Source organism: Lissotriton helveticus, chromosome 12 (genome assembly GCF_964261635.1).
Source record: "Lissotriton helveticus chromosome 12, aLisHel1.1, whole genome shotgun sequence".
Taxonomy (NCBI): Eukaryota; Metazoa; Chordata; class Amphibia; order Caudata; family Salamandridae; genus Lissotriton; species Lissotriton helveticus.
The window spans coordinates 625,760,670-625,781,715 of NC_136073.1; the positions used below are offsets into that span (position 1 = coordinate 625,760,670).

General features: G+C 45.5%; 1 protein-coding gene across 2 annotated transcripts in view; it reads left to right on the top strand.

The window, feature by feature from the left end:
- Positions 1 to 21,046, top strand: part of FHOD1 (formin homology 2 domain containing 1) — a 1,641,100-nt gene that overhangs the window by 421,481 nt on the left and 1,198,573 nt on the right. For both annotated transcript variants that reach the window (XR_013603775.1, XM_078670473.1), the window contains exon 4: positions 8,831 to 8,898. Coding sequence is in view for 1 of the 2 variants with exons in the window: in XM_078670473.1 (XP_078526599.1) it covers positions 8,831 to 8,898 (68 nt within the window). In the remaining variant the exon portion in view is untranslated. The remainder of the gene's footprint in view (positions 1 to 8,830; positions 8,899 to 21,046) is intronic.

Sequence of the window (21,046 nt, forward strand, 5' to 3'; positions counted from 1 at the left end):
TATTGTCACACACATGTATCAAACTGAGGTTTAAATACACTTCACTATCTTCCTGCTCATTCGTTGTATCCTCCAATGCTTGTTTTGCTAGGTGGCCAATATTCCATTTCCCATATACGCTTTACCTTACTTTGACCAATTTTATATTTGTACTTTAATAGGGGTTAGAACAACCCGTTTAAGAACAGGTTGAGTATCCTCTCATGTAAAGTAAAGTATGGCTCATTCTTACAGCCATGCAACTGTTTGCCTTTTTTCCAAAAGCCCACTGTCGATGAATTATTATGAGGAGCTTTTTAGGTATCGCATAGGCAGCACTTGCGCTGTCTCTTTGAGACATGCTGTATTAAGGTATGGACTTAAAGCTGTGCCCACTCTCTGCCCATCTTTTAAATTGGCTGCTGTCACTGTCCTTTGTAAATGTTGAGTTTTCATGTATTAATAGGCTTATTAGTCCCTTCTTAGTACCTCCCTGTCTTCTATTGTTACCTGTCATGAGGATTGACCCTTTTACATGTGTTGTTACTCAGTAAGTTTCCTTTACGGTCTGTCAGCACTATTTCCTTAAACAAGATTCTCCTACCTGCTGTTCCAGGCACACATTTTGCTTCCTAGTTAATACGCAGCATTTGGATCCTGCGCATCATCAGAGCATTTGGAAGGCGCCTGTCCTGTCCCCTACACTTCCCTCCCGCCCTGCATGTTTTAATAATTGTTGACATACTTTATCAGCGCTGCACCCATTTCCTGAGCTCTGCGATGGATTCACTTTTATTGTTGTGTATTTCCCGGCTCTTTCGTCCCACTTTCTGTGCTCTCTTTCCCCCTCCCACTTTCTGTGCTCTCCCTCCCCCAATCAGTCAGTAGGCTCCAGCCTGCCTCACAGCAGAGCCAGGTGGACGGAAAGGATTGGTTGTGCTGCAGCCTGCCTCAGAGCAGGGTGCACTGCCGCCTGTGACTGCCTTGCTCGTCGCCGCTGCCCAAGCCATGGACTGGCTCTGGTCGCCGATGAGAATAGCAATCATGAGAGTTTCTATCAGCACGGCGCTCGTTCACGAGTGCCGCGCTAGTTTGCTTTCACTCCTGTCTCCCCCACCCTGCTTGTACACTCCACTCTCTCTGCTCTCCCGCACCCCTCCCTTCCAGTCAGTCATGGTGCTCCTGCCTGGAGAGGCAGGCCTGTCAAGTATCACGCAATAGGCGTGACGCTAACGCATTTCAGTGTGGTGTTCCCGCAACACCGCACTGAAATGCATTGTCACGCATTTTTGACAATGACCTGCACTCTACTGACAGCACTGAAACTGGCTGTCCACTACGCCAGGTGCTAGCGCGCTCCTGCGCCACCTGTGTGCGCCCCGGGCGCACCAGACTTCACTTGCGAGGAGCAGCAGCTAATCAGTTAAAGATCTGCATTCTAGTCTAGTGCTACAATGTTACAATATCTTCCCTGCTTCCTGCAAAATTCCTGCCAGCTGCGCGGCTAGTTTGAGTCACATTGAGCCACTCTCACTGCAGCCCAAATGAATACCGAGATCCCACAGTAATCATTTTTAAATGTGATCGACGACATCCACAGGATCGGCAGCGAACCCGACCTAACCCCAAGCACAGGAACGGCGGCGCGGTGACTTCTAGATCCCAGAACACATTTGGCTGCTGAATTTTCATGCAGTTGGTGGAGGCCGGGGCCGTACCAGTTTGCAGCCGCTGAAGCTCACCTCTCAAAGTAAGTAGAGTGAGATGTCCTCATTCTTCTGAAATGTTTCTATATAGTGCTGCACAGTCAGGTTCGCCGGTGACCCGGGAAGCCTGAGGTCACGGTCCATGTGCCGTCCCGCTGGCGCCAGTCCAAGACCAACGCCGGTAATATATATTGATAAGCTCCGAGGTGCATGCAGCCATTTCTAGAAGGAGAGGGGGGGCAAGAAAAGGCACGTCCTGGCAAACAGCACGTCAGCCATCGACGTTTGACAAGCACACACACGGTTTTGCCCGCTCACCCATTAACGTGGCACACTACCTGCAGCATCTCTTTTAGCTCCACCGAACAGGCTGCAGTAATGCGCTCGGCAGCGGCTTTGAAATGCTGCCCAGCGCCGGTGCGGTAGGTGTGGGAGATGTAGCCGTGCAGGGGCTGCTGAGTCCCTCACGTCCAGTGACATAAACCCACATGATAATATAGTTGAAACATTTAGGAGGCAGCAGTACTGCTGGCATCTGACTTCACGGCACCGGGCTCAGCTGAGCTGCCACAAGAAGTAATCCGTCATCAGGATTAACTAAATACCTGAAAGAGAGGCGGTATGTTTGAAAGTATTAGTAAACACTTCTGTGCCATATGTGATTTTAGACTACTCTTACGGACTGCACATGACACATACTGGTGCAAGTACTCTTAGGCAGCACGGACCCCGGACAGGGAGGCCAGGCCGCTCAGCTACTTATGAATTATTACGGCTCACTGTATCTTTTTGTGATAATAATTCCAGACTGTGAACTATGTTAGTTAGCCTCTCCCTCCTCCTGAGGCTTGCCCTGACTCCCTCTGTCCCATGCCTCATTGTGTTGTATGTTAATGGCCCAGAATACCCTTGTAACTTATTCTCAGCCTCAGGTTAATAATAAATTACGGGCGGACCTGCGCACCCTTCTGTAATCAGCTAATTGATTTTTTATTAAACTGCTGTTTTTTAAATAAATTACAGTCTGCGACCGGGTTGTGACCCCTGGGCTATGTGTGTACCCTTCCATTTTTGGAGAGTTTCTCGATGCTCAAATGGGTGTGATTTCTGATATGTAAAAAGTGTCACTCATCGTTGTTGAAATGTCACTCATAATTACGCTGAAATTATAAAAATGTCACACATAGCAATCTGTAACCTTGGCAGCTATGGAGAGGGAGGGTTGTGCTGAAGTCTAAATCAGAGCAGGGGGCCCTGCTTCTGTGCCTGCCCTGCTTCTCTCAGTACAACCCTCTTTCTCCTCAGGAATGAGCTCTTTCTATCAGCAATGTGGCCTCTCAGAGCACCGCTCTGGTTTGCTTTCATTCTCCTGTCTTTTCCCCTGCTCCTACACCCCTCTCTTTCTACTCTGCCTCCCCTCCCTTACAGTCACTAACGGTGCTCCAGCCTGGCCACGAGAGGGAGGGTTGTGCTCCAGCCTGCCTCAAAAGGAGCCAGGTGGACGGACATGGAAGCTTGTGCTGCTAGTTGAGCCTGGTAAACAAGGCCTGGCTTTTGTCAAGCGCTGATGCCTTTCTTTCCCCTTCTAAATATTCTGTGGCACTAATTGGAGGCACGGATGCACTTTGACGTTTATAATAAGACAAGAGTAGAAAGTACGTATGGAACGTTCACACTATGCTTTCAATGCTTTGGATTCAACATGATGTAACCACACCTGATATTTACAACTTCCTTCCTATTTTTTTCTTCAAAAAACTCCTTTTTTGAGAAAATTTCAATTAGGATCACTATTACGTATTTCTGTTGCTAACATCCTGTTTGCTCAATTAAAATGTATTTCTGCTGTGGTTTACATACATATATTTATTTTGCACAATGTTTGTGACTGTTCTTTGTAAGGGGCGCGTTATGTAATATGCTGTTAGTCTTCTACAACAGTAAGTATGTGTAAGTAAGAGTTATCTGGGTTATATTTATTATTTATTTTCCCCGTTGTTGCTTTTATTTGCGATGTGTAATAATAAATATGTTGTGAATTGATTTTTTCAGTGTCTTAAAAGAAATCCTTACTGCCCTACCGGGACCAGCCCTTGCCCTCCTGAACAATTCTTTATCCCAAGGCTGTGTACCTAAGGCCTTCAAAGAGGCAGTGGTGATTTCCCTCCTGAAGAAATCGGGAGCGGACCCTCAGACGCTGTCAAATTACCGCCCCATTTCCTTGCTCCCATACCTGGCCAAGGTATTAGAGGCCCATGTGGCAAAATGTCTGTCCAACCATATGGAACAAACAAATTTCCTCGACCCACACCAAGCGGGTTTCCGCCCTGCCCATTCCAAGGAGTCAGTAATCACAGCTGTACTGGACTCCCTACAGGAGAAGGCCAACAGAGGCACTCCCCAGGCCCTGGTGGTGTTAGACCTATCAGCCGCCTTTGACACGATCGACCACGAGATCTTGGTGGACCGGATCAGGGATGCTGGCATTCAGGGCGCAGCTCTTGACTGGATCTGCTCATTTCTGGAAAACGTTCCCAGGCAGTCCGTCTGGGCTAGTTTATGACCCCCAAGCTAAAATCCACATGTGGGGTGCCACAGGGATCCTCGCTTTCCCCACACTTGTTCAATCTCTACCTTCTCCCACTGATCAGGTCTCTAAAGGAAAGGAAAGTGGTCACTTTCAACTATGCTGATGACCTGCAAATGCTCTTTACAATTGACAACTCGCCCCAATCTGTCTCTCATTTCCAGTCCACGATGCAGTTTATATCTCACTGGATGGATTGTAATCATCTAAAATTAAATCCAGGGAAGACTGAACTAGTCTTGAAAGGTGGGAGCCAGAATTTTTGGGCCCCACACTATTGGCCAATTGAATTAGGACCCTCTCCAACCCCCTCTGCATCGGCCAAGAGCCTTGGTTTTACAATATCTAACAATCTATCCCTGAAAACTCATGTAGGCTCAGTGATCTCTTCCTGCTTTTTTCAGCTGCGTAGGATTAGGAAAATAAGCAGGTTATTTAATTAAGCGGCTCTGACACAGGTTGTGATAGCCATGGTTCATTCCCACATAGATTACTCTAATGCTATTTACCTGGGCCTACCACTTGGGCTCACAAAACGATTACAGATGGTCCAGAACCAAGCGGCCAGACTGATTTATCATCAACCTAGGTGGCATCATGCCTCTCCCCTTCTTAGGAAGCTGCATTGGCTTCCCATTCCTCAACGTTGCACATTCAAGGTTGGTTGTCTTGTGTTTAAGTCCCTGCAAGGCAATGGTTCTGGATTCATAGCCTGATCTCACGGTACTCCCCCTCATGTAACCTTCGCTCGGCTCACCTCCAACTTCTGTCAGTCCCTACCTTCAAGCTGAAGCGACAAGGGGGAAGTAGGTTTACAACGTTAACGCCCAGATTGTGGAATTCCATCCCCTTGGAAATCAGGTCTAGTTCCGAGTTACTGAAGTTTAGAAAATCTCTCAAAACCTGGCTGTACACCCAGGCCTATGAATAACGGTTACCAATTCAGCACTAGCACCTCCTAGATCCAGCGCCATGAAGCCAAGCAGTGAACGAGCGCTTTATAAAACATTTTTAACATTAACAATGTATTGTGGCTGAAATGTACTTTTGGCGGTGTGCAATTTTTTTTTTTTAACTACGTACAGTTAGTGGCACTTTACCTTTATTTTATTTATAAAGTTTTATAAGCTTCACAGTCGGGGCCTTTCTCCCTTTATTTTTGCCAATGTTTTTTTTTTTCTTCTGATTTGTGTAATATGCTGTTTGGTAAAGTAAAACGTATTTCTACCCTACATTATATATATTTTCTTCATTCTTCACAATGTTTGTCGGCGTAATGTGCACGTTCTAAATATATGTATTTTTTGCCTCTATGCTATATACCTGGCTTAGATTCAGTTGAACTACTTTTCTTTTAAAAAATGTACTGAGTATAAATGTTCACTCACTTTATTTAAACAATTTTGGACTTTAACTTAGTGCTAATTTCGGCCAGGGTTTTCGGCTGTGCACCACAACAATTAATCATTAAACACCTGCTTTTATAGCCCAAAAAAAATGAAAGTGATTATAAAAAGCAGCAGTTAAGGACACGATATATGTTGTTACATGTTATGTTAGGTTAAAATGGATTTCTAGAGCGCACAGCTACTCAAGAGTGTCCCGACGCTTAAAGACAGAAAGAGCCAACAGGCAAGGGGAGACTGTTACAAGAACAGGAAAAAAAAACGGAAAAGGCAGAAAGGTTATAATGTCTGTTGAAACAACCAGGTTTTCAATTGTTTCCTGAAAGCAAGCTGGTTAGTGACGTTCCTAAGAGGAAGAGGCAGCTTATTCCAAAGTTCAGCCACTTGCACTTGAAAGGAGCGACTGCCTTTGCGAGCTCTAAAATATTTAGGGGTGGCCATAAGATGTTGGTGGGCAGATCTTAATGATCTTCCAGGTATATAAAAAGAAACTCTTCTAGAGATGTATTTTGCTCTTATCCCATGCAGGGCCTTAAAGGCCAGGACCAGAGCTTTGGAGTGGATTCTACTACGCACCGGTAACCAGTGCAGATCCCTGAGATGGCGAGAGGTCCGATCTCTAGGCCCTAGGCTCAGAACATCCTTGGCTGCCGTATTCTGTACTACCTGCAGTTTAAGTAAGAACTCCGGAAGGCCCAAGTAGAGCACGTTGGCATAGTCCAGCCTTGAGATAAGGGCCTGAATAACCATTTTTCTATGCTCAGTCTGTAAAAGAAATAAAAACCTCTGAAGCATCTTCAGGAGACCAAAACAGGTTCCGACTGCACCTGTGGTACCATAGAGAGGGCATCATCCATTTTTACTCCCAAGTTCTTTACGGTCCTGACTGCGACCTGGGGAGGAGACATGTCTTGGGGCCACCATTGTTTCCAGATGTCCAACGGGGGGAGCCGAAGAAAATGATTTCAGATGTATCTGAATTACATTTCAGATGGTTATGTTTGAACCAAGCAAAGGTTTCTTTTAGGCACTTGTTGATCTTCTCCCCGTTGAACTCCTCACCCTTCCTGCAGGTGAACAGCAGTTGGGTGTCATCGGCGTATGACATTATTGTGACCTCGTTCTCTTCCGCCAATGTGGCTAGGGGGGGCCATGTACAGATTAAAAAGTACAGGGCTCAAAATAGAGCCATGTGGCACACCCACACTCAAAGTTGGCACACTGGCCAAGAAGGGGAGTGACCAGACCTCCTGGTTTCTACTCTCTAAAAAGGAAGCAAACCACTTCAGCACTGTGCCCCCGAGCCCACACTCCCTCAGTCTCTGCAGGAGGTGGCCGTGGGGCACGGTGTCAAACGACACGGAAAGTTCCAAAAGGACCAAGACCACTTTGCCACGTGCGTTTAGGGTCTCCTTGATAGATTCAGATAACTCCAATAATGCCGACTCAGTGCTGAGATTCTGCCTGAAACCGGACTGGCTAGGATGAAACCGATTATTAACCTCTGCGAAATTGCTGAGCACTAAGTGGACGTATTTTTCAACTGTTTTCGCAAACGACAGAAGAGAAATTGGTCTATAGTTAGTAAAAACCGTGGGGTCTGCTGTTTTTTTTTTTAGCAAAGAAACATATTTATTTGTCTAGGATCATAGGATGTTGGGGCCACAGCAATACTCAAACTTTAATCCCCAGTTTCAAAGTTGGCACCTTTTTCCCTTTATTTTTACTGGGGTTTTTTTTTTGTTCTAGTTATGTAATATACTATTACTTTGCTAAAATAAAACGTATTTCTACTCTAGTTTAGCTATATATACATATATATTTTCTTCAACGCAATGTTGGTTTTGGGCGTGCTGTATAATATGCATCTTCTGTAATATGCGGTTTGTCTTTTATAACACCCAGTAGTAAAAGTCATCTGTGTCATACTTACTATTTAGGTTGCACTATATTGCTTTTCTTCGAGGTGTTTAAAAAATATGCAGTTACTTTATTTTGACACTTTAATAACTATATCACATTTGTGTTGAAAATCCATAGTGATCTTTTAGCCACATATGGCACTGCACCATGCAGCATGGCTCGGAAAAGAAATATTTGCAATGCATTATGTCTAGCATTTGTTAAAGTTAGAGCTATTTGAGTTAAAAATGACAATGTTTTTTACTTTAGCTTTTTTATACCAATGGCAGTAGCCCTACGCAAATATATTTACTCACCTCAAATAAAAAAATAAAAGTAAAAAGCATAGTTATTTTCAACACCAACAGCTCTAACTTTAACAAATGCGAGACCTATTGCATTACAAATGCTCTTTACTTAAAACATGGTTTGGTCGACTCAGTCCTTTTGTTAAGCACTTGTTAGTGTGTGGCACTCCAACTTAAATACAGCTGAAAACTACCAAATGGCTGTCACTTTGTCCATGCTAATAATCTGTTTGCATGGTTTAGGGTGGAGCCTGGAGCAGTACCAATAGGACAATTTATGAAAGTTTCATATGTAAAGCACAATAACCCGCACAGTCAGTTAAGTAGACCCAACCTCTTAAGGCACTCTTTCATGATATTGTTCTGCAAAACACATGAGATCCATTAAATCTATGTTCCACCGAGAATGTAAAATGCAATCTCTCCTACAAAGGGTTCACATAGTAACTTCAACATTAAAGCTACAAATTATCTTTGTAGAAGACATGGTCTAAATGCTTCTTGAGTGAATTTCAATTACAACGCGTTACAATGGTGATCTGTTGTAAGATTTAAAAAACGTGATCTCTGGGGAAATAAGGAATACTGATATATGCCGTTAACTGAGGAGCAGCAGTGAGCATGTGCTATGCATGTTGGATAAATTCCCTTTGCATGTCGGACCTCTACAGTCCTGTAGTAAATATAACAGGTGGGTGTAGACCAGCTGACGAAGTCTGACATTTGCCATTCTGCAGCTGTGACACTTGAATGTGATAGTTCTCCTTAGGCTGTTTTTCATAAAGAGAGTGCAAGAATGTTTATGCTGTTTTAAAGAGTGTTTTACTGCCTGGTAGCTTCGGCTTTGATTGGCTCACTGATTATAGAGTTTGGGTTTATTACTGATTAATGTGGTAACCAGCAGGAATCTAGAATTGTATTTGTTTTATTTATATCTTGCAGAAAAGCTGTATAACTCCACTGGCCCAGAACTGAGACGAGCACTTTTTTCTCTAAAGCAACTATTTCAGGTAATACTAAACGTGAAGTCCTAAAAGTCCTGAATTAATAATACATGTTCCATCTATTGTGACCTCTTTATTGAAGACAGTGAAAACGTGGCTTCTTCCCGTTACTGAGGGCTGAAAAGCCAGCACTTCACAGTGATCTCTAATGGATTAATAATATAACAAAGCAAAGTGATTTAAAAGAAAGAAACATCCGGGCCATTAATGAGCTAGAATAAACTCAGAGCAGACAGAATGGAAGAATCTATCTGCTTTATCTACCGCAGAACATGTGGAAGAAAGGATTAGAGAAGTGTAATACTAGTCTGGATAGGCTGTGGTGTCCAAGTTACTTGGGGACCCTGTATCTACTTTGTTCTCTTTGACATTCCTATCCACCACTAAACGATTTGCACGAACACTGCTTGATGGCGCCCTATGATTGAATTTCTGATACCATTGTTGTCATTTTTTTTTCACTTCAGGGTTTCCTGGCAGTCCTCTTGGTTTGGATAATGCATTCGAAAGAGGGTGGGATTTAAAAAAAAAAAAACCTACTCCTATCCCAACCTCGGCTTCAGCTTTAGGGGTTTTTCTAATAATTCTGTAGCTATAGCTGAGTATCACAGACCACCCTCGATCAATCATTAGTCATTTTGTTGTAAGAAATTACAAGAGTGGAATGCTTGTGAATTTCGATTGAATTATTTGCTTTTAGTCTTATTCCACTCCTGTAACAATTCTTTACCAACCTTAACTGGTCCAGTGGTATCATTGGTTGACTAAATCATCTTGAACTGTGTTGTAATTGTTAATCGCCACCAGATAGCACACTTTGGGTAGTCCTTTATTGTACTGTATTGTAATTGCATTTATATAGTGTTTATTAGTGCTTATTTTTAAACACCTATAATATTTATACCTACATAAACAGATTCAATTTCAAAGTTAATCGTTACCCTTTATATTCACACAAGGTACTAAACAAATAGAATGTTTTACTTACGATCACGGGCATTTTGTACTGTTATTTTCATTAAATTGAGAGTGATCTTCTCCTGTTCTGTTGCATAAATGTATATCTTTTTTTTTATACTCAACTTTTATTGGGTTTTAACAAACAAAAAAATTTGACAAAATTGTTCATGTTGATCTGTCACCTTAGCTTGACACAGACCACGCTGGATATGTCGGGCTACCAGCTCCAAAACTTATTGATTCACATTTACAGTCACCCAGAGAATCAAGATTTGTAACTCTGCATATTTCTGTCCCAACCATTCGCCCACACTTGTTTGAACCTAGCTGGACATCCCCAAGCCTTATGTACTGTTTGTTCCTGCGGAGCACATCAGTCTAATCCTTATCTCCATCGGGTGATTGTGAGGGGGTGGGGGGCTCTGCCATTTAGTCGTAGTGTCTATTTTGGCCACCAGAAGGGCTGTACCAAGAAATGCTTTGTCTGCCCTGGAGCCTCTATACCTTCCAGGATCCCCAAGAGCAGAACTCCCATCTCCGTATCCCACTGAGTTCTCCAACCACTTCCGCTCAGTATGATGCTTTGAGGGCGCAGGACCAGGTCGTATGATAAAAGTCGGCGGGCTCCTCCGTACATTGTGGGCATCTCGGGGTTGGTAGAAATCCTGCTTGGATTAATCTGGCAGGTTAGAGGTAGTAGAGTTGGATCAGTCTGTCTGGCAGAGATGGTGGTCACCCGGGGTGGCCATAAGGGCGTCCCTCCAGTCTAAATCTTCCGTAGGTCCCAGCCATCGTTCCCATCATGTCCACAATTGTTCTAATGTGGTAGGGGAGTTATTAATTAGATAGTTATAGATCTGGGAAACCCCTCCCTTTCCCAATTCCCCATAAGTATTTTCACTTCTAAGGGACTGAACTCTGGAAGTGTGGTGCCCCTGGGTATGTGCATCATAACCATGTGTCAAAGTTGCAGTTATTTGTGAAATTGTGTAGTGTTAAGGGGAGTATGTGTGTTGCATGTCCTCAAACATTCGGACCGCCAGACCTCTCCCATTTCAGTGATACCGATGAGGTCCCATTCAGGGCCGCACTGGGAACCAAAACCGGCCCTGGCAAAGTGCTCGACCGGCCCCCCTGCCCCCCCGGGGGGTTGTGGGTGCCACCGAGCTCTTTGGCAGGGCCGGTTTTCGGCCCGTTTTTTTACAGGGCCGATTTTGCAGCTATGCTGCAAAAACGGCCCCCAAGGGCCCCAAAACGGCCCCCCACCCATGCGGCGCACCGGGGGATTGCCCGGTGCCCGCTACGGCCAGTCCGGCCCTGGTCCCATTTCTGGAATCCCTCTAGCCGTGCCACTTCTCCAACCCACGTACCCTGCCACAAGGGTGTTTGCAGTGTGAGTTTAACCTCCCAGCAGGTATAATGGAGCCCAGAGCGCCAGGCTAGGATGACTGATCTTGTGACAGCAGGGATATGGTGAGGGATTGGCGAGCCATGAAACATTGCATGGATCTGCAAGAATCCCATCTTCTCGAGCTCCAGTTGGTATGCCGGGTCTGCCTACCCTCCTGAAAACCAATCATTGATCACCAATAGACGTGTGGCTATATAATAGAGGTGGAGATTGGTCATTCCCATGACCCCATCAATTGGAGCTATTTGGCAGTGGGCCAGCGCCATTCATTATCTCAAGTTCCCCCAAAGGAACGAGATTGACGTTTTATCCAGGATGCAGAACCGTTGCCGCAGGAGATGGAGAGGTATATTCTGCAGTATGTATAGGACTCTGGGGAGTATCATCATCTTATACAGTGCGATTTCCCACATCAGGTTCAAGGGGAGGGTTTCCCACTTCTGTAGATCCTCCTTGGATCTTTTAGGCAGTGGGCCAGGTTAATTGATCAGGTTACTTCTGAGTGTATTGTCACCCAGATCCCCAGATAGCGAAAGCTCAGAAGTCCGAATGGAATGTTTGTTTGCCACACATTGTATTCACAGGAAATGTGTAGCGAAACTAGTGTGGATTTGGCGGGTACATTTTTAGTCCTGAAGCTTCACCAAAGAGTTTAAGGATTTGCATTGGGGGCCTGTACAAATGGGGTTTGCCATGAATAGCAGCACCATTACTAAACAATGGGGGCACCCAGATAAACCAACAGGACCTGGTAAGGTAATAGTACAAAAACAATTGGTCCCAACAGGATTATTTTAAAGTTGATAGTACCATATATATACAGAAACAGACAATCAAGGAGTGCAAAACGATTGGATTTTATCATAAATATATGTTAGAGGCATATAAGCTGCAGATTACACACTGTGCATAGATGGCCACCTAGTGTTGGGCCCGGATGTTTGCAGTTTGTTTTGTTGTAGAAAAGTCTTTGGAAGTCACGAGATAGGAGACTCCTCCTTTGGATGATACTGCGCATGGGCATCGGCTCCATCCCCAGATAGTTTGTTTCCGCCACCGGGCTCGTATCTGTTTCCAGCGCTCCGTGTTGGAACCGATTTCCGTCGGCGCGCAGTCCTCACCAGCTTCGAGAATTCAGTTTAGAACGCGTTTCCAGTCAATGCTACTCTATCAACAACTAGAACTTTGATTCCGGTCGTCGTCGAAGGCCTTCGGGCCCAACTAGGCCTCGACTCCAGCTCATGGAAAGGACGCCATTTAAAAAGTGTCCTCAATGTGGGTCGAAGTTTCCCCACACCGACCTTCAGGAGGTGTGTAACATTTGCCTCTTCCCGGAGCACGAGGCCAGAGGCTTCTGCTTGTGCCTCCTTCCGCTCCAAAAAGACGATCCGGACCGAAGAGCTCGGAGAACAATGGCTCAAAGATCTTCAGCTCCCAATCAGACGACATCTTCGAGGAAGGCGTCGACGTCCCAGAACAACATGGCGTCGACAGCAACTCCGAGGCAAAAGATTCCGATGTCGAGGAAGTCACTCCAGCGCTGCGGGTCGTAAGTAAGACCGTCGACCCCGACCCTTCCTCGACACACCCCAAAAAGGCTCCAGTCACACCCTCGCCCTCGGGCACACACCGAGACACTGCTTCTACTGCCCCACCTTCGGGCCCGGCTACGAAGCTAACAAATCCTTCAGGCGACTCGGGCTCGAGTCGACCTCCACAGGGTGCCAACGCACACCTACCGGCACCGAAAAAGACCCCATCGGTTACCACGCCCGCATCGAAACCATCGGCACCGAAACAGGCAGTTCCTACCTCGGCCCCGAAACCAAGGTTGGAACCAAGCAAAGCTTCGGATCCAAAGAAACAAGCCGATCCGAAACATTCATCTGCACCGAAAAAATCGTCGGCGCCGAAAAAACATTTGGAGCAGAAAAAGATCCCAGCTTCTCCTGTAAAAGACATTACCAGAAAAAAAAAAAAAAAAACAACTTCGGTGCCAAAACCTGCCTCCACACCGAAAGATCACACTTCTGCACAGGACTTATTTCACTCAGACCCTGCACAAAAGACTTTGGTGAAAGATCCAACTACTGGTCGACTAAATTTAAGTTCAAAGAAATGACCACTAGAAACACCAGCACCAGCTCCTCCTCCAAAGAAGAAGGACATAGCTACTTCCCCGCTAAGATTGCCTTCCCCTTCTCCTCCACCTATGTCATCACCACCGGTTCCCCTGCCACAACATTCCCCTACACACTCTGTCATACATGATGATAATGGGGATGATAGCTCTGATGACATTGGGGGTAACGCAGATGATCCATCTATTCCACCAAGCTCACCTGACCCATGGAATGATTATAACACGCCAGACGTTCCAAATGTCCCTCAAGATGACATATACCCCTCTAGGCCTTCCCCGCCAGAAGACACTACGGGCTTTAATCAGTTGGTACAAAGAGCTGCGCAATATCATGGGGTGAATATGCATACAGACACAGTAGAGGAAGACTTCCTACTAGATACATTTGACAATGCACAAAGATCTTCATCCATTTTACCCATGCTCAAAGGAGTTATTAAACACGCCCCTGAGGTTTTCAAAGACCCAGTTAGAACTCGAGTCATTAACCCACGAATAGAGAAAAATATAAAGCTGCACCTTCAGATCCAGTTTATGTTAAAGGCCCAGTTCCCCTAGACTCGCATGTAGTTTCAAACGCATGCAAAAGGGCTAACTCACAAACGTCAGGTGAGGCTCCCCCACCTGACAAAGAGTCTAAACTCCTTGATGCGTCCGGAAAGAGAACTGCCTCCCAACCAGCAAACGTGGCGTATCGCCAATACACAAGCATTCGATAACTTTATTTCCGTCACAACGTACCATAAAAGTGCAGATAAAATATATACAGGTCACAAAGATAAAAAAAATTAGATAGCATATATACAATACAAATTCAATCCACATCATATATGTACAAGTTAGTCACAAGGTTAAGACTAAGACATAATCCATCACATCATAAAAGTGAATTAAACAATAAATAGTTATCGATGAGGTTCATTACATTATTAAGGAAATAATCCTTTTCACAGTTACATTAATCAAGGAATTTCCTACGTCTATACCACATACTGTTTAAAAAGCGCCAAACGGCAAAGACGAGCATTATTGGCACGTTACGACAGAGCACACTAGGACGAACTAGAGTAACTGATGCAGCACCTCCCGGATAAGTACAAAGATAGAGCTAATGAGCTTATCCAAGAAGGGAAAAATGTTACCAACACCTCAATTCGTTGTGCACTTGACGCAGCAGACACTGCCTCCAGAGCAGTGAACACAAGTGTTTTGCTGCGTAGACATGCGTGGCTACGCATATCAGGTTTTAAACCTGAAGTCCAGAGTGCTATACTCAATCAACCCTTTGATGAGCAACACTTATTCGGACCCAATGTAGACGTATCCCTCGAAAAAATTAAGAAGGATACAGACACAGCAAAATCTATGGGAGCCTTGCAGTCGCAGGCTCCCAGACGTTCATTTTGACGCTCATCCTATAGAGGTACAAACAGAGGATATGCTTCAGACACACCCTCCACCTCCTACAAACCTCCCACACAATCTACATTAAGTAAGGGCTACCAAAGGTGTGGTTAAAGAGGTAACAACAACAAGGGCAGAGGCAAGACCAACAATTCCCTCTCTGCCTCCAACCCTACCCAATGACTCCCCTACCCCCGCCCCATTCCAATCCGGTCGGGGGAAGACTACAGCAATATCTGCCAGCCTGGGAAAACATCACATCAGACAGGTGGGTGCTTCAAATAATCCAGTCAGGTTACTGTTTAGAACTAACAGCCACCCCCCCAAACATACCGCCCAGACAGCGTCCAATGTCACAAGAACATTTGACACTGCTCAGACAGGAAGTGGTATCTCTCCTGCAGAAAAACGCAATAGAAATAGTTCCAAAGCATCAGCACAACAAGGGAGTATACTACCTATATTTCTTAATTCCAAAGAAGGTCAGATCTCTGAGACCTATTCTAGACCTCAGACCTCTAAACATTTACATACAGTCAGACCATTTGCATATGGTCACACTTCAACAAGTCCTTCCGCTCCTGTTACAATACGACTTCCTTGTCACTCTGGATCTCAAGGACGCCTACTTCCACATTCCCATCCACACAGCGCACAGAAAATATCTCAGATTTGTGCTAGACGGGCAGCACTACCAGTTCAAAGTGCTCCCATTCGGAGTCACAACAGCACCAAGAGTGTTTACCAAATGCCTAGCAATCGTAGCAGCACACTTAAGAAGACAGCAGATTCACGTCTTCCCATGTCTGGACGACTGGCTCATAAAAGCAAGCTCATACGGCCAGTGTGTACAACACACTCGCGTCACAATTCTACTACTCCACAACTTGGGATTCACAGTAAATCACACCAAGTGACATCTGCTACGCTCGCACACACAACAATACCTTGGTGCTACAATAAACACCCAATTAACACTAGCTTATCCCTCTCCAGCCAGGATAACAAGTGTACAAACGCTCCTAACAAAATTCAAACCACAACACTTGCTTCCAGCTCGAGTGTTCATGCAACTCATAGGAATGATGGCATCTTGCATATTTATAGTACCTCACGCAAGACTGCAAATGCGTCCACTTCAAGAGTGCCTAGCACGACAGTGGAACCAGGCTCATGGGCAATTAACAGACCTAGTGTTGGTAGACAGTCGGACTCATCGCTCTCTGCAATGGTGGAGCACAAAAAACCTTTCAAAGGGCCGACCGTTCCTAGAGCCAGTTCCCCCAAATAATCATGACAGCGGACGCGTCGCTCTCCGGCTGGGGAGCTCACCTACTGCATCACACCATGCAAGGCAGGTGGACACTGCAACAAAAGCTACTCCACATCAACCACTTAGAGTTGCTAGCTGTGTTTCTAGCCCTAAAAGCATTTCAAACTCAAGTGTCAGGCAAAGCTGTCTTAGTCCGCACAGACAATATGACAGCGATGTACTACATAAACAAACAAGGCGGGACACACTCTCTGCAGCTCTCTGTTAGCACAACAGATATGGAGATGGGCTATTCCTCTAAAGATCTTCCTCTTAGCCCAACATGTCCCAAGAGTACAAAATCCCATGGCAGATCTACTAAGTCGACAGACACAGCAGATCCATGAGTGGGAACTTCATCCGCAAGTTCTTCAACCGTTTTTCCAAACGTGGGGACAACCTCAGATAGACCTCTTCGCCACCCACGAAAATGCAAAATGCCCAAACTTCGCCGCCAGATACCCACACCCATTGTCGCAAGGCAATGCGATATGGGTGAACTGGTCAGGACTATTTGCGTACGCTTTTCCTCCTCTCCCACTACTTCCATTAGTGGTAAGCGAACTACAGCAACATTCGCTAACACTCATTCTAGTTGCTCCAACTTGGGCCAGACAACCGTGGTACACCACACTGCTGCAACTATCTCTGGTACCACACCAAAAACTAAGCCTATTTCCAAGCCTATTAACACTGAACCATGGAGAGATCAGACACCCAGACCCAGCTCAGCTCAACCTAGCGATCTGGCTCCTGAAGTCATAGAGTTTGGTTACCTTAACCTTCCTCAAGAATGTATGAACGTCGTCAAAGAAGCTACACGTCCCACTACCAGAGCATTGTTATGCTGCTAAGTGGAAAAGGTTTGTGATATACTGTCAAAACAATCACATAAACCCCCTGGATGTGTCTATTCAACACATCATAGGATACCTCCTACACCTTCAAAAGTGTAATTTAGCATACATGTCTATCAGATTACACCTTGCTGCTATCACAGCATACTTACAAAATAGACAACATCTATCTCTTTTTAGAGTAGCAGCTATAAAAGCTTTCATGGAAGGGCTGAAAAGAATAATCCCTCGCAGAACACCACCTTCACCAATGTGGAACTTAAACATCGTTCTCACACGTCTCATGGGGCCTCCCTTTAAACCCTTACACAAATGTGAATTGCAATTCCTAACTTGGAAAGTAGCTTTCCTAGTAGTCATTACTTATCTTAGAAGAGTAAGCGAACTGCAAGCATTTACCATTCAAGAACCTTTCCTGCAAATGCATCATAACAAAGTGGTTCTTCGTACTAATCCTAAATTCCTTACAAAAGTCATTTCACCATTCCATCTAAATCAATCTGTGGAGCTGCCCGTATTCTTCTCGCAGCCACAAACAGTCGCTGAAAGAGCTCTACACACTTTAGATGTTAAAAGAGCGCTACTTTATTACATAGAAAGAACACAAAGTTTTCGCAAAACAAAACAGCTTTTTGTGTCTTTTTCACCACACATAAAGGAAATCCCATATCAAAATCTGGGATCGCTAGGTGGATTGTCAAATGCATACAAATCTGTTACCAGATAGCCAAGCATACGTTAACAATTCCCCCAAAAGCCCATTCTACAAGAAAGTTAGGGGCTTCTGTGGCATTCTTAGGGAACATTCCCTTAGATGACATATGCAAAGCAGCTACATGGTCTACACCGCACACATTCACAAAACACTATTGTGTAGATGTGCAAACTAAGCAACAAGCCACGGTGGGCCAGGCTGTACTAAAAACTCTATTTCAAACAACTGCAACAGATAGGGGTGGTCGCCGCTAAGGTGGGTACTGCTATACAATCTATGCACAGTGTGTAATCTGCAGCTCATATGCCTCGAAAGTGAAAATGCTACTTACCAGTATGCATCTGTTCTTGGCATGTAGAGCTGCCGAGTTGCACACGTCCACCCGCCTCCTCGGCTACATTTATCTTTTCCAGTATTATCTTAATTAGATACAAACTACATGGACATCACTACTTATTGTACAGCTCCATCACTTCCCTAATGGCGAAAAACAACCTGGGGATGGAGCCGATGCCCATGGGCAGTATCATCCAAAGGAGGAGTCACCTATCCTGTGACTTCCAAAGATTTTTCTACAACAAAACAAACTGCAAACATCCGGGCCCAAAACTAGGTGGCCATCTATGCACAGTGTGTAACTCTGCAGCTCTACATGCCAAGAACAGATGCATACTGGTAAGTAGCGTTTTCCATATGTAGGAGAGCAGGATCTGTTTCTTATAGTTACCCCACTTTTTGCAGCTGTTTCACTGTTTTTCGACTTTAGTCTGGCTGGGACCCTGCTATCCAGGGCCCCAGCCTAGCTGCTTCCTCTCTAAAATGATTGCATGTACTTTAGGTACACTCCAGATTGGATTAAGGGGTACCCTTATAAGTCCCTAGTATATGGTATCCTATATATCCAGGGCCTAGGTATTCCAGGGGCCTCCCAGGGACTGCAGCATGTATTCCCTATATCACTGCACATATAAACCTATCAGTCACCCCTATGGCAGACCTTATCAGTCCTGAAGGCAGGGTGCTGGGTTTTGTGTGAGAGGGTGCCCATGCATGAGCAGGGCCCCTCTGCAGCCTTTGTAATCTATTATCCGGGGTTGTTCTGTGATGCAGACTACCATATACTCTAGTGCATTCTAACCTCGCTGTAAATGCTAACTTTGGAATGGCTGCAAGGAAACATGGTGTGTTTGTCAAACACCTTGGAATCTTACCTCCCCACCAGTCCTGGCGCCGGAGGTATGATTCCGCCTTCCTAGAGGGAGAAATATGACTACATTGGTTCACCCGGTACCATCTTAACAGAACCCTGGCATCACAAGATGGATGCTGCCAGCCACAGACGCGGGTCTGCCCTCCTGCTGCTGGATGAAACTCCGGCCGGGGAGGCTGGACAATAGGTTTCCTGTCACAGGGAGGTGTAACCACCTCCCAGACAGGCTTTAGTGTATTGAGGCGTGGTGGGTGCACTCCAAGAGTGCTTTGATATCTGCACTGGGGGCACATTTGGTGTCCCTGTGCATAGTCCAGCTCAAACCAGTTGCAGGGGCTACCAGTCCCTGCTCTGGCGTGAAACTGGACAAAGGTAATGGGTATAGCCATCCCTCTATCCTGACTCTCCCATAGGTGGGTCCCCAGAGTTTGTCACACCCCTTCCTTGGGTATAAAGTAGAAACCCCTGATTACAGGACTTTAGATTTACTATGATGAAACTCTGCTACAGAATCCCAGAACTTCAACTATCTACACTTTGCTAGATGACTGAAGAATCTCACTTGGAGTAAAGGAGTTACTCCCCTGCAAGGCAGGCACCAAAGACTCATCTGTCCAGTTTGCATTTACGTAGCTCCTGAAGGACTCCGAAGACTTTGCAACACAGGAGGTGGGTTTCCAAGCTTCCCCGAGGCCGATCCGTGCTCTCAGCAAAACCTGAGATCCAAAGCCCTCGTGGGGACTGTGCAACCCGAACCCCTGGACACCGTGATCATTTGCAGCTGCATATGCTTCTTGGCGATCCCTGAGGCTGTTCTTTGGGCTACCTCTAGTCCAGTCCCCGAGCAGCGATTCCACCGAAGATTACTGGCCTACACTCAATGAGTGACCCATGGGCTGATATTTAGTGATTCCTCTCGATGTCCCTGCGCGATCCCTTGTCCGTTGACTTGTGGGTCCCTTAGAAGGGTACTATAACTTTGAACAGGCCTACCTGGTTGCTCCATACGTGTTGTGACTCTCCAGCGCTTGGGGAGGCACCAGGGTCTTGCTGGTCCACACGAAGCCTTTTCACTCTCACCACGTGGGTTGCTGTTGCCAAGGCTTGTTGGTCTCTGATCTGGACACCGACCCCCCAGCACTCAACATCCTTCGTTAGACAGTTCGCCTCCGGACTCTGGTCATCGTTGACATCTCCTGGTCGCCGGTGGCAGTGAAGTCCAGCTTCACCTCATCATACCTGAAACACCCGACATTGGTTTTCATTGGTCTACCGTGCCCTTGGTCACCCTGAAGTGACCGAGACTCTGTCCCCTCGGCTTTCCGGTTCTTCACATCTCCGTTCCAGGCTTGGATCACACCGGACACTTTTCCTTTCCACTGCAGCAGCACTTTGCAGCAACTCTCCATTAAAAACAGCGACTATTCCCTACACCATTTGGCACCTATGCACCCGGCTTCCCTGGGTGAGGTAACAAGAGTACTCCGGTGCTCACATGGGTGCTGGCCTTAGAACCTTGTAAGTCTAAAAGGGTTTGCTCCAAGTCCTTTCCGAAGTGTCCTTATTCTTTAAAATAATAACTGCGACTTTCTCAAAGGATTGTACGGACCTCGCGGCTGTGTTCTCACACTGCACGTGCCCCCTGTGGGTCCCCTGTGTCACTACCTTGGGTGGTTCCATGGGGTCCCAGCGATTCTACGTGCTCTAGGCACTGTCAAGTCGTGGTTCTTATACCACTTTTAATATATGGTTTGGTCACCCCTGGGGCCCATTGTATATTGTGCTATTTACTTACGTTCTAATGTGTTGATATTGTATATCTTGTTCTCTAATCTCATAAAGACATTAGTAGAGAGTGTTTAGTAATAAATATATATATTGTATACATAACCTTGTGTGGTTCCCCTTTCATTTGGTCATTCAAGAGGTTATAATCTGGTAAACCAAGCTGCTTTACACTCCTTCAAGACTTCACCTGAAGGCTGCTCTCCATAGCTACCACTTGGATAGCTTTCAATAAAGGTTGTCTTAAACCTATCATCAATAAGGGTTGTTTGGACTGATGCAGGGTACCCACCATAACTAGTGGACAGCATATGCTAGGCCAACTTCTCACAATATATATATATTTGTTTTACTTTA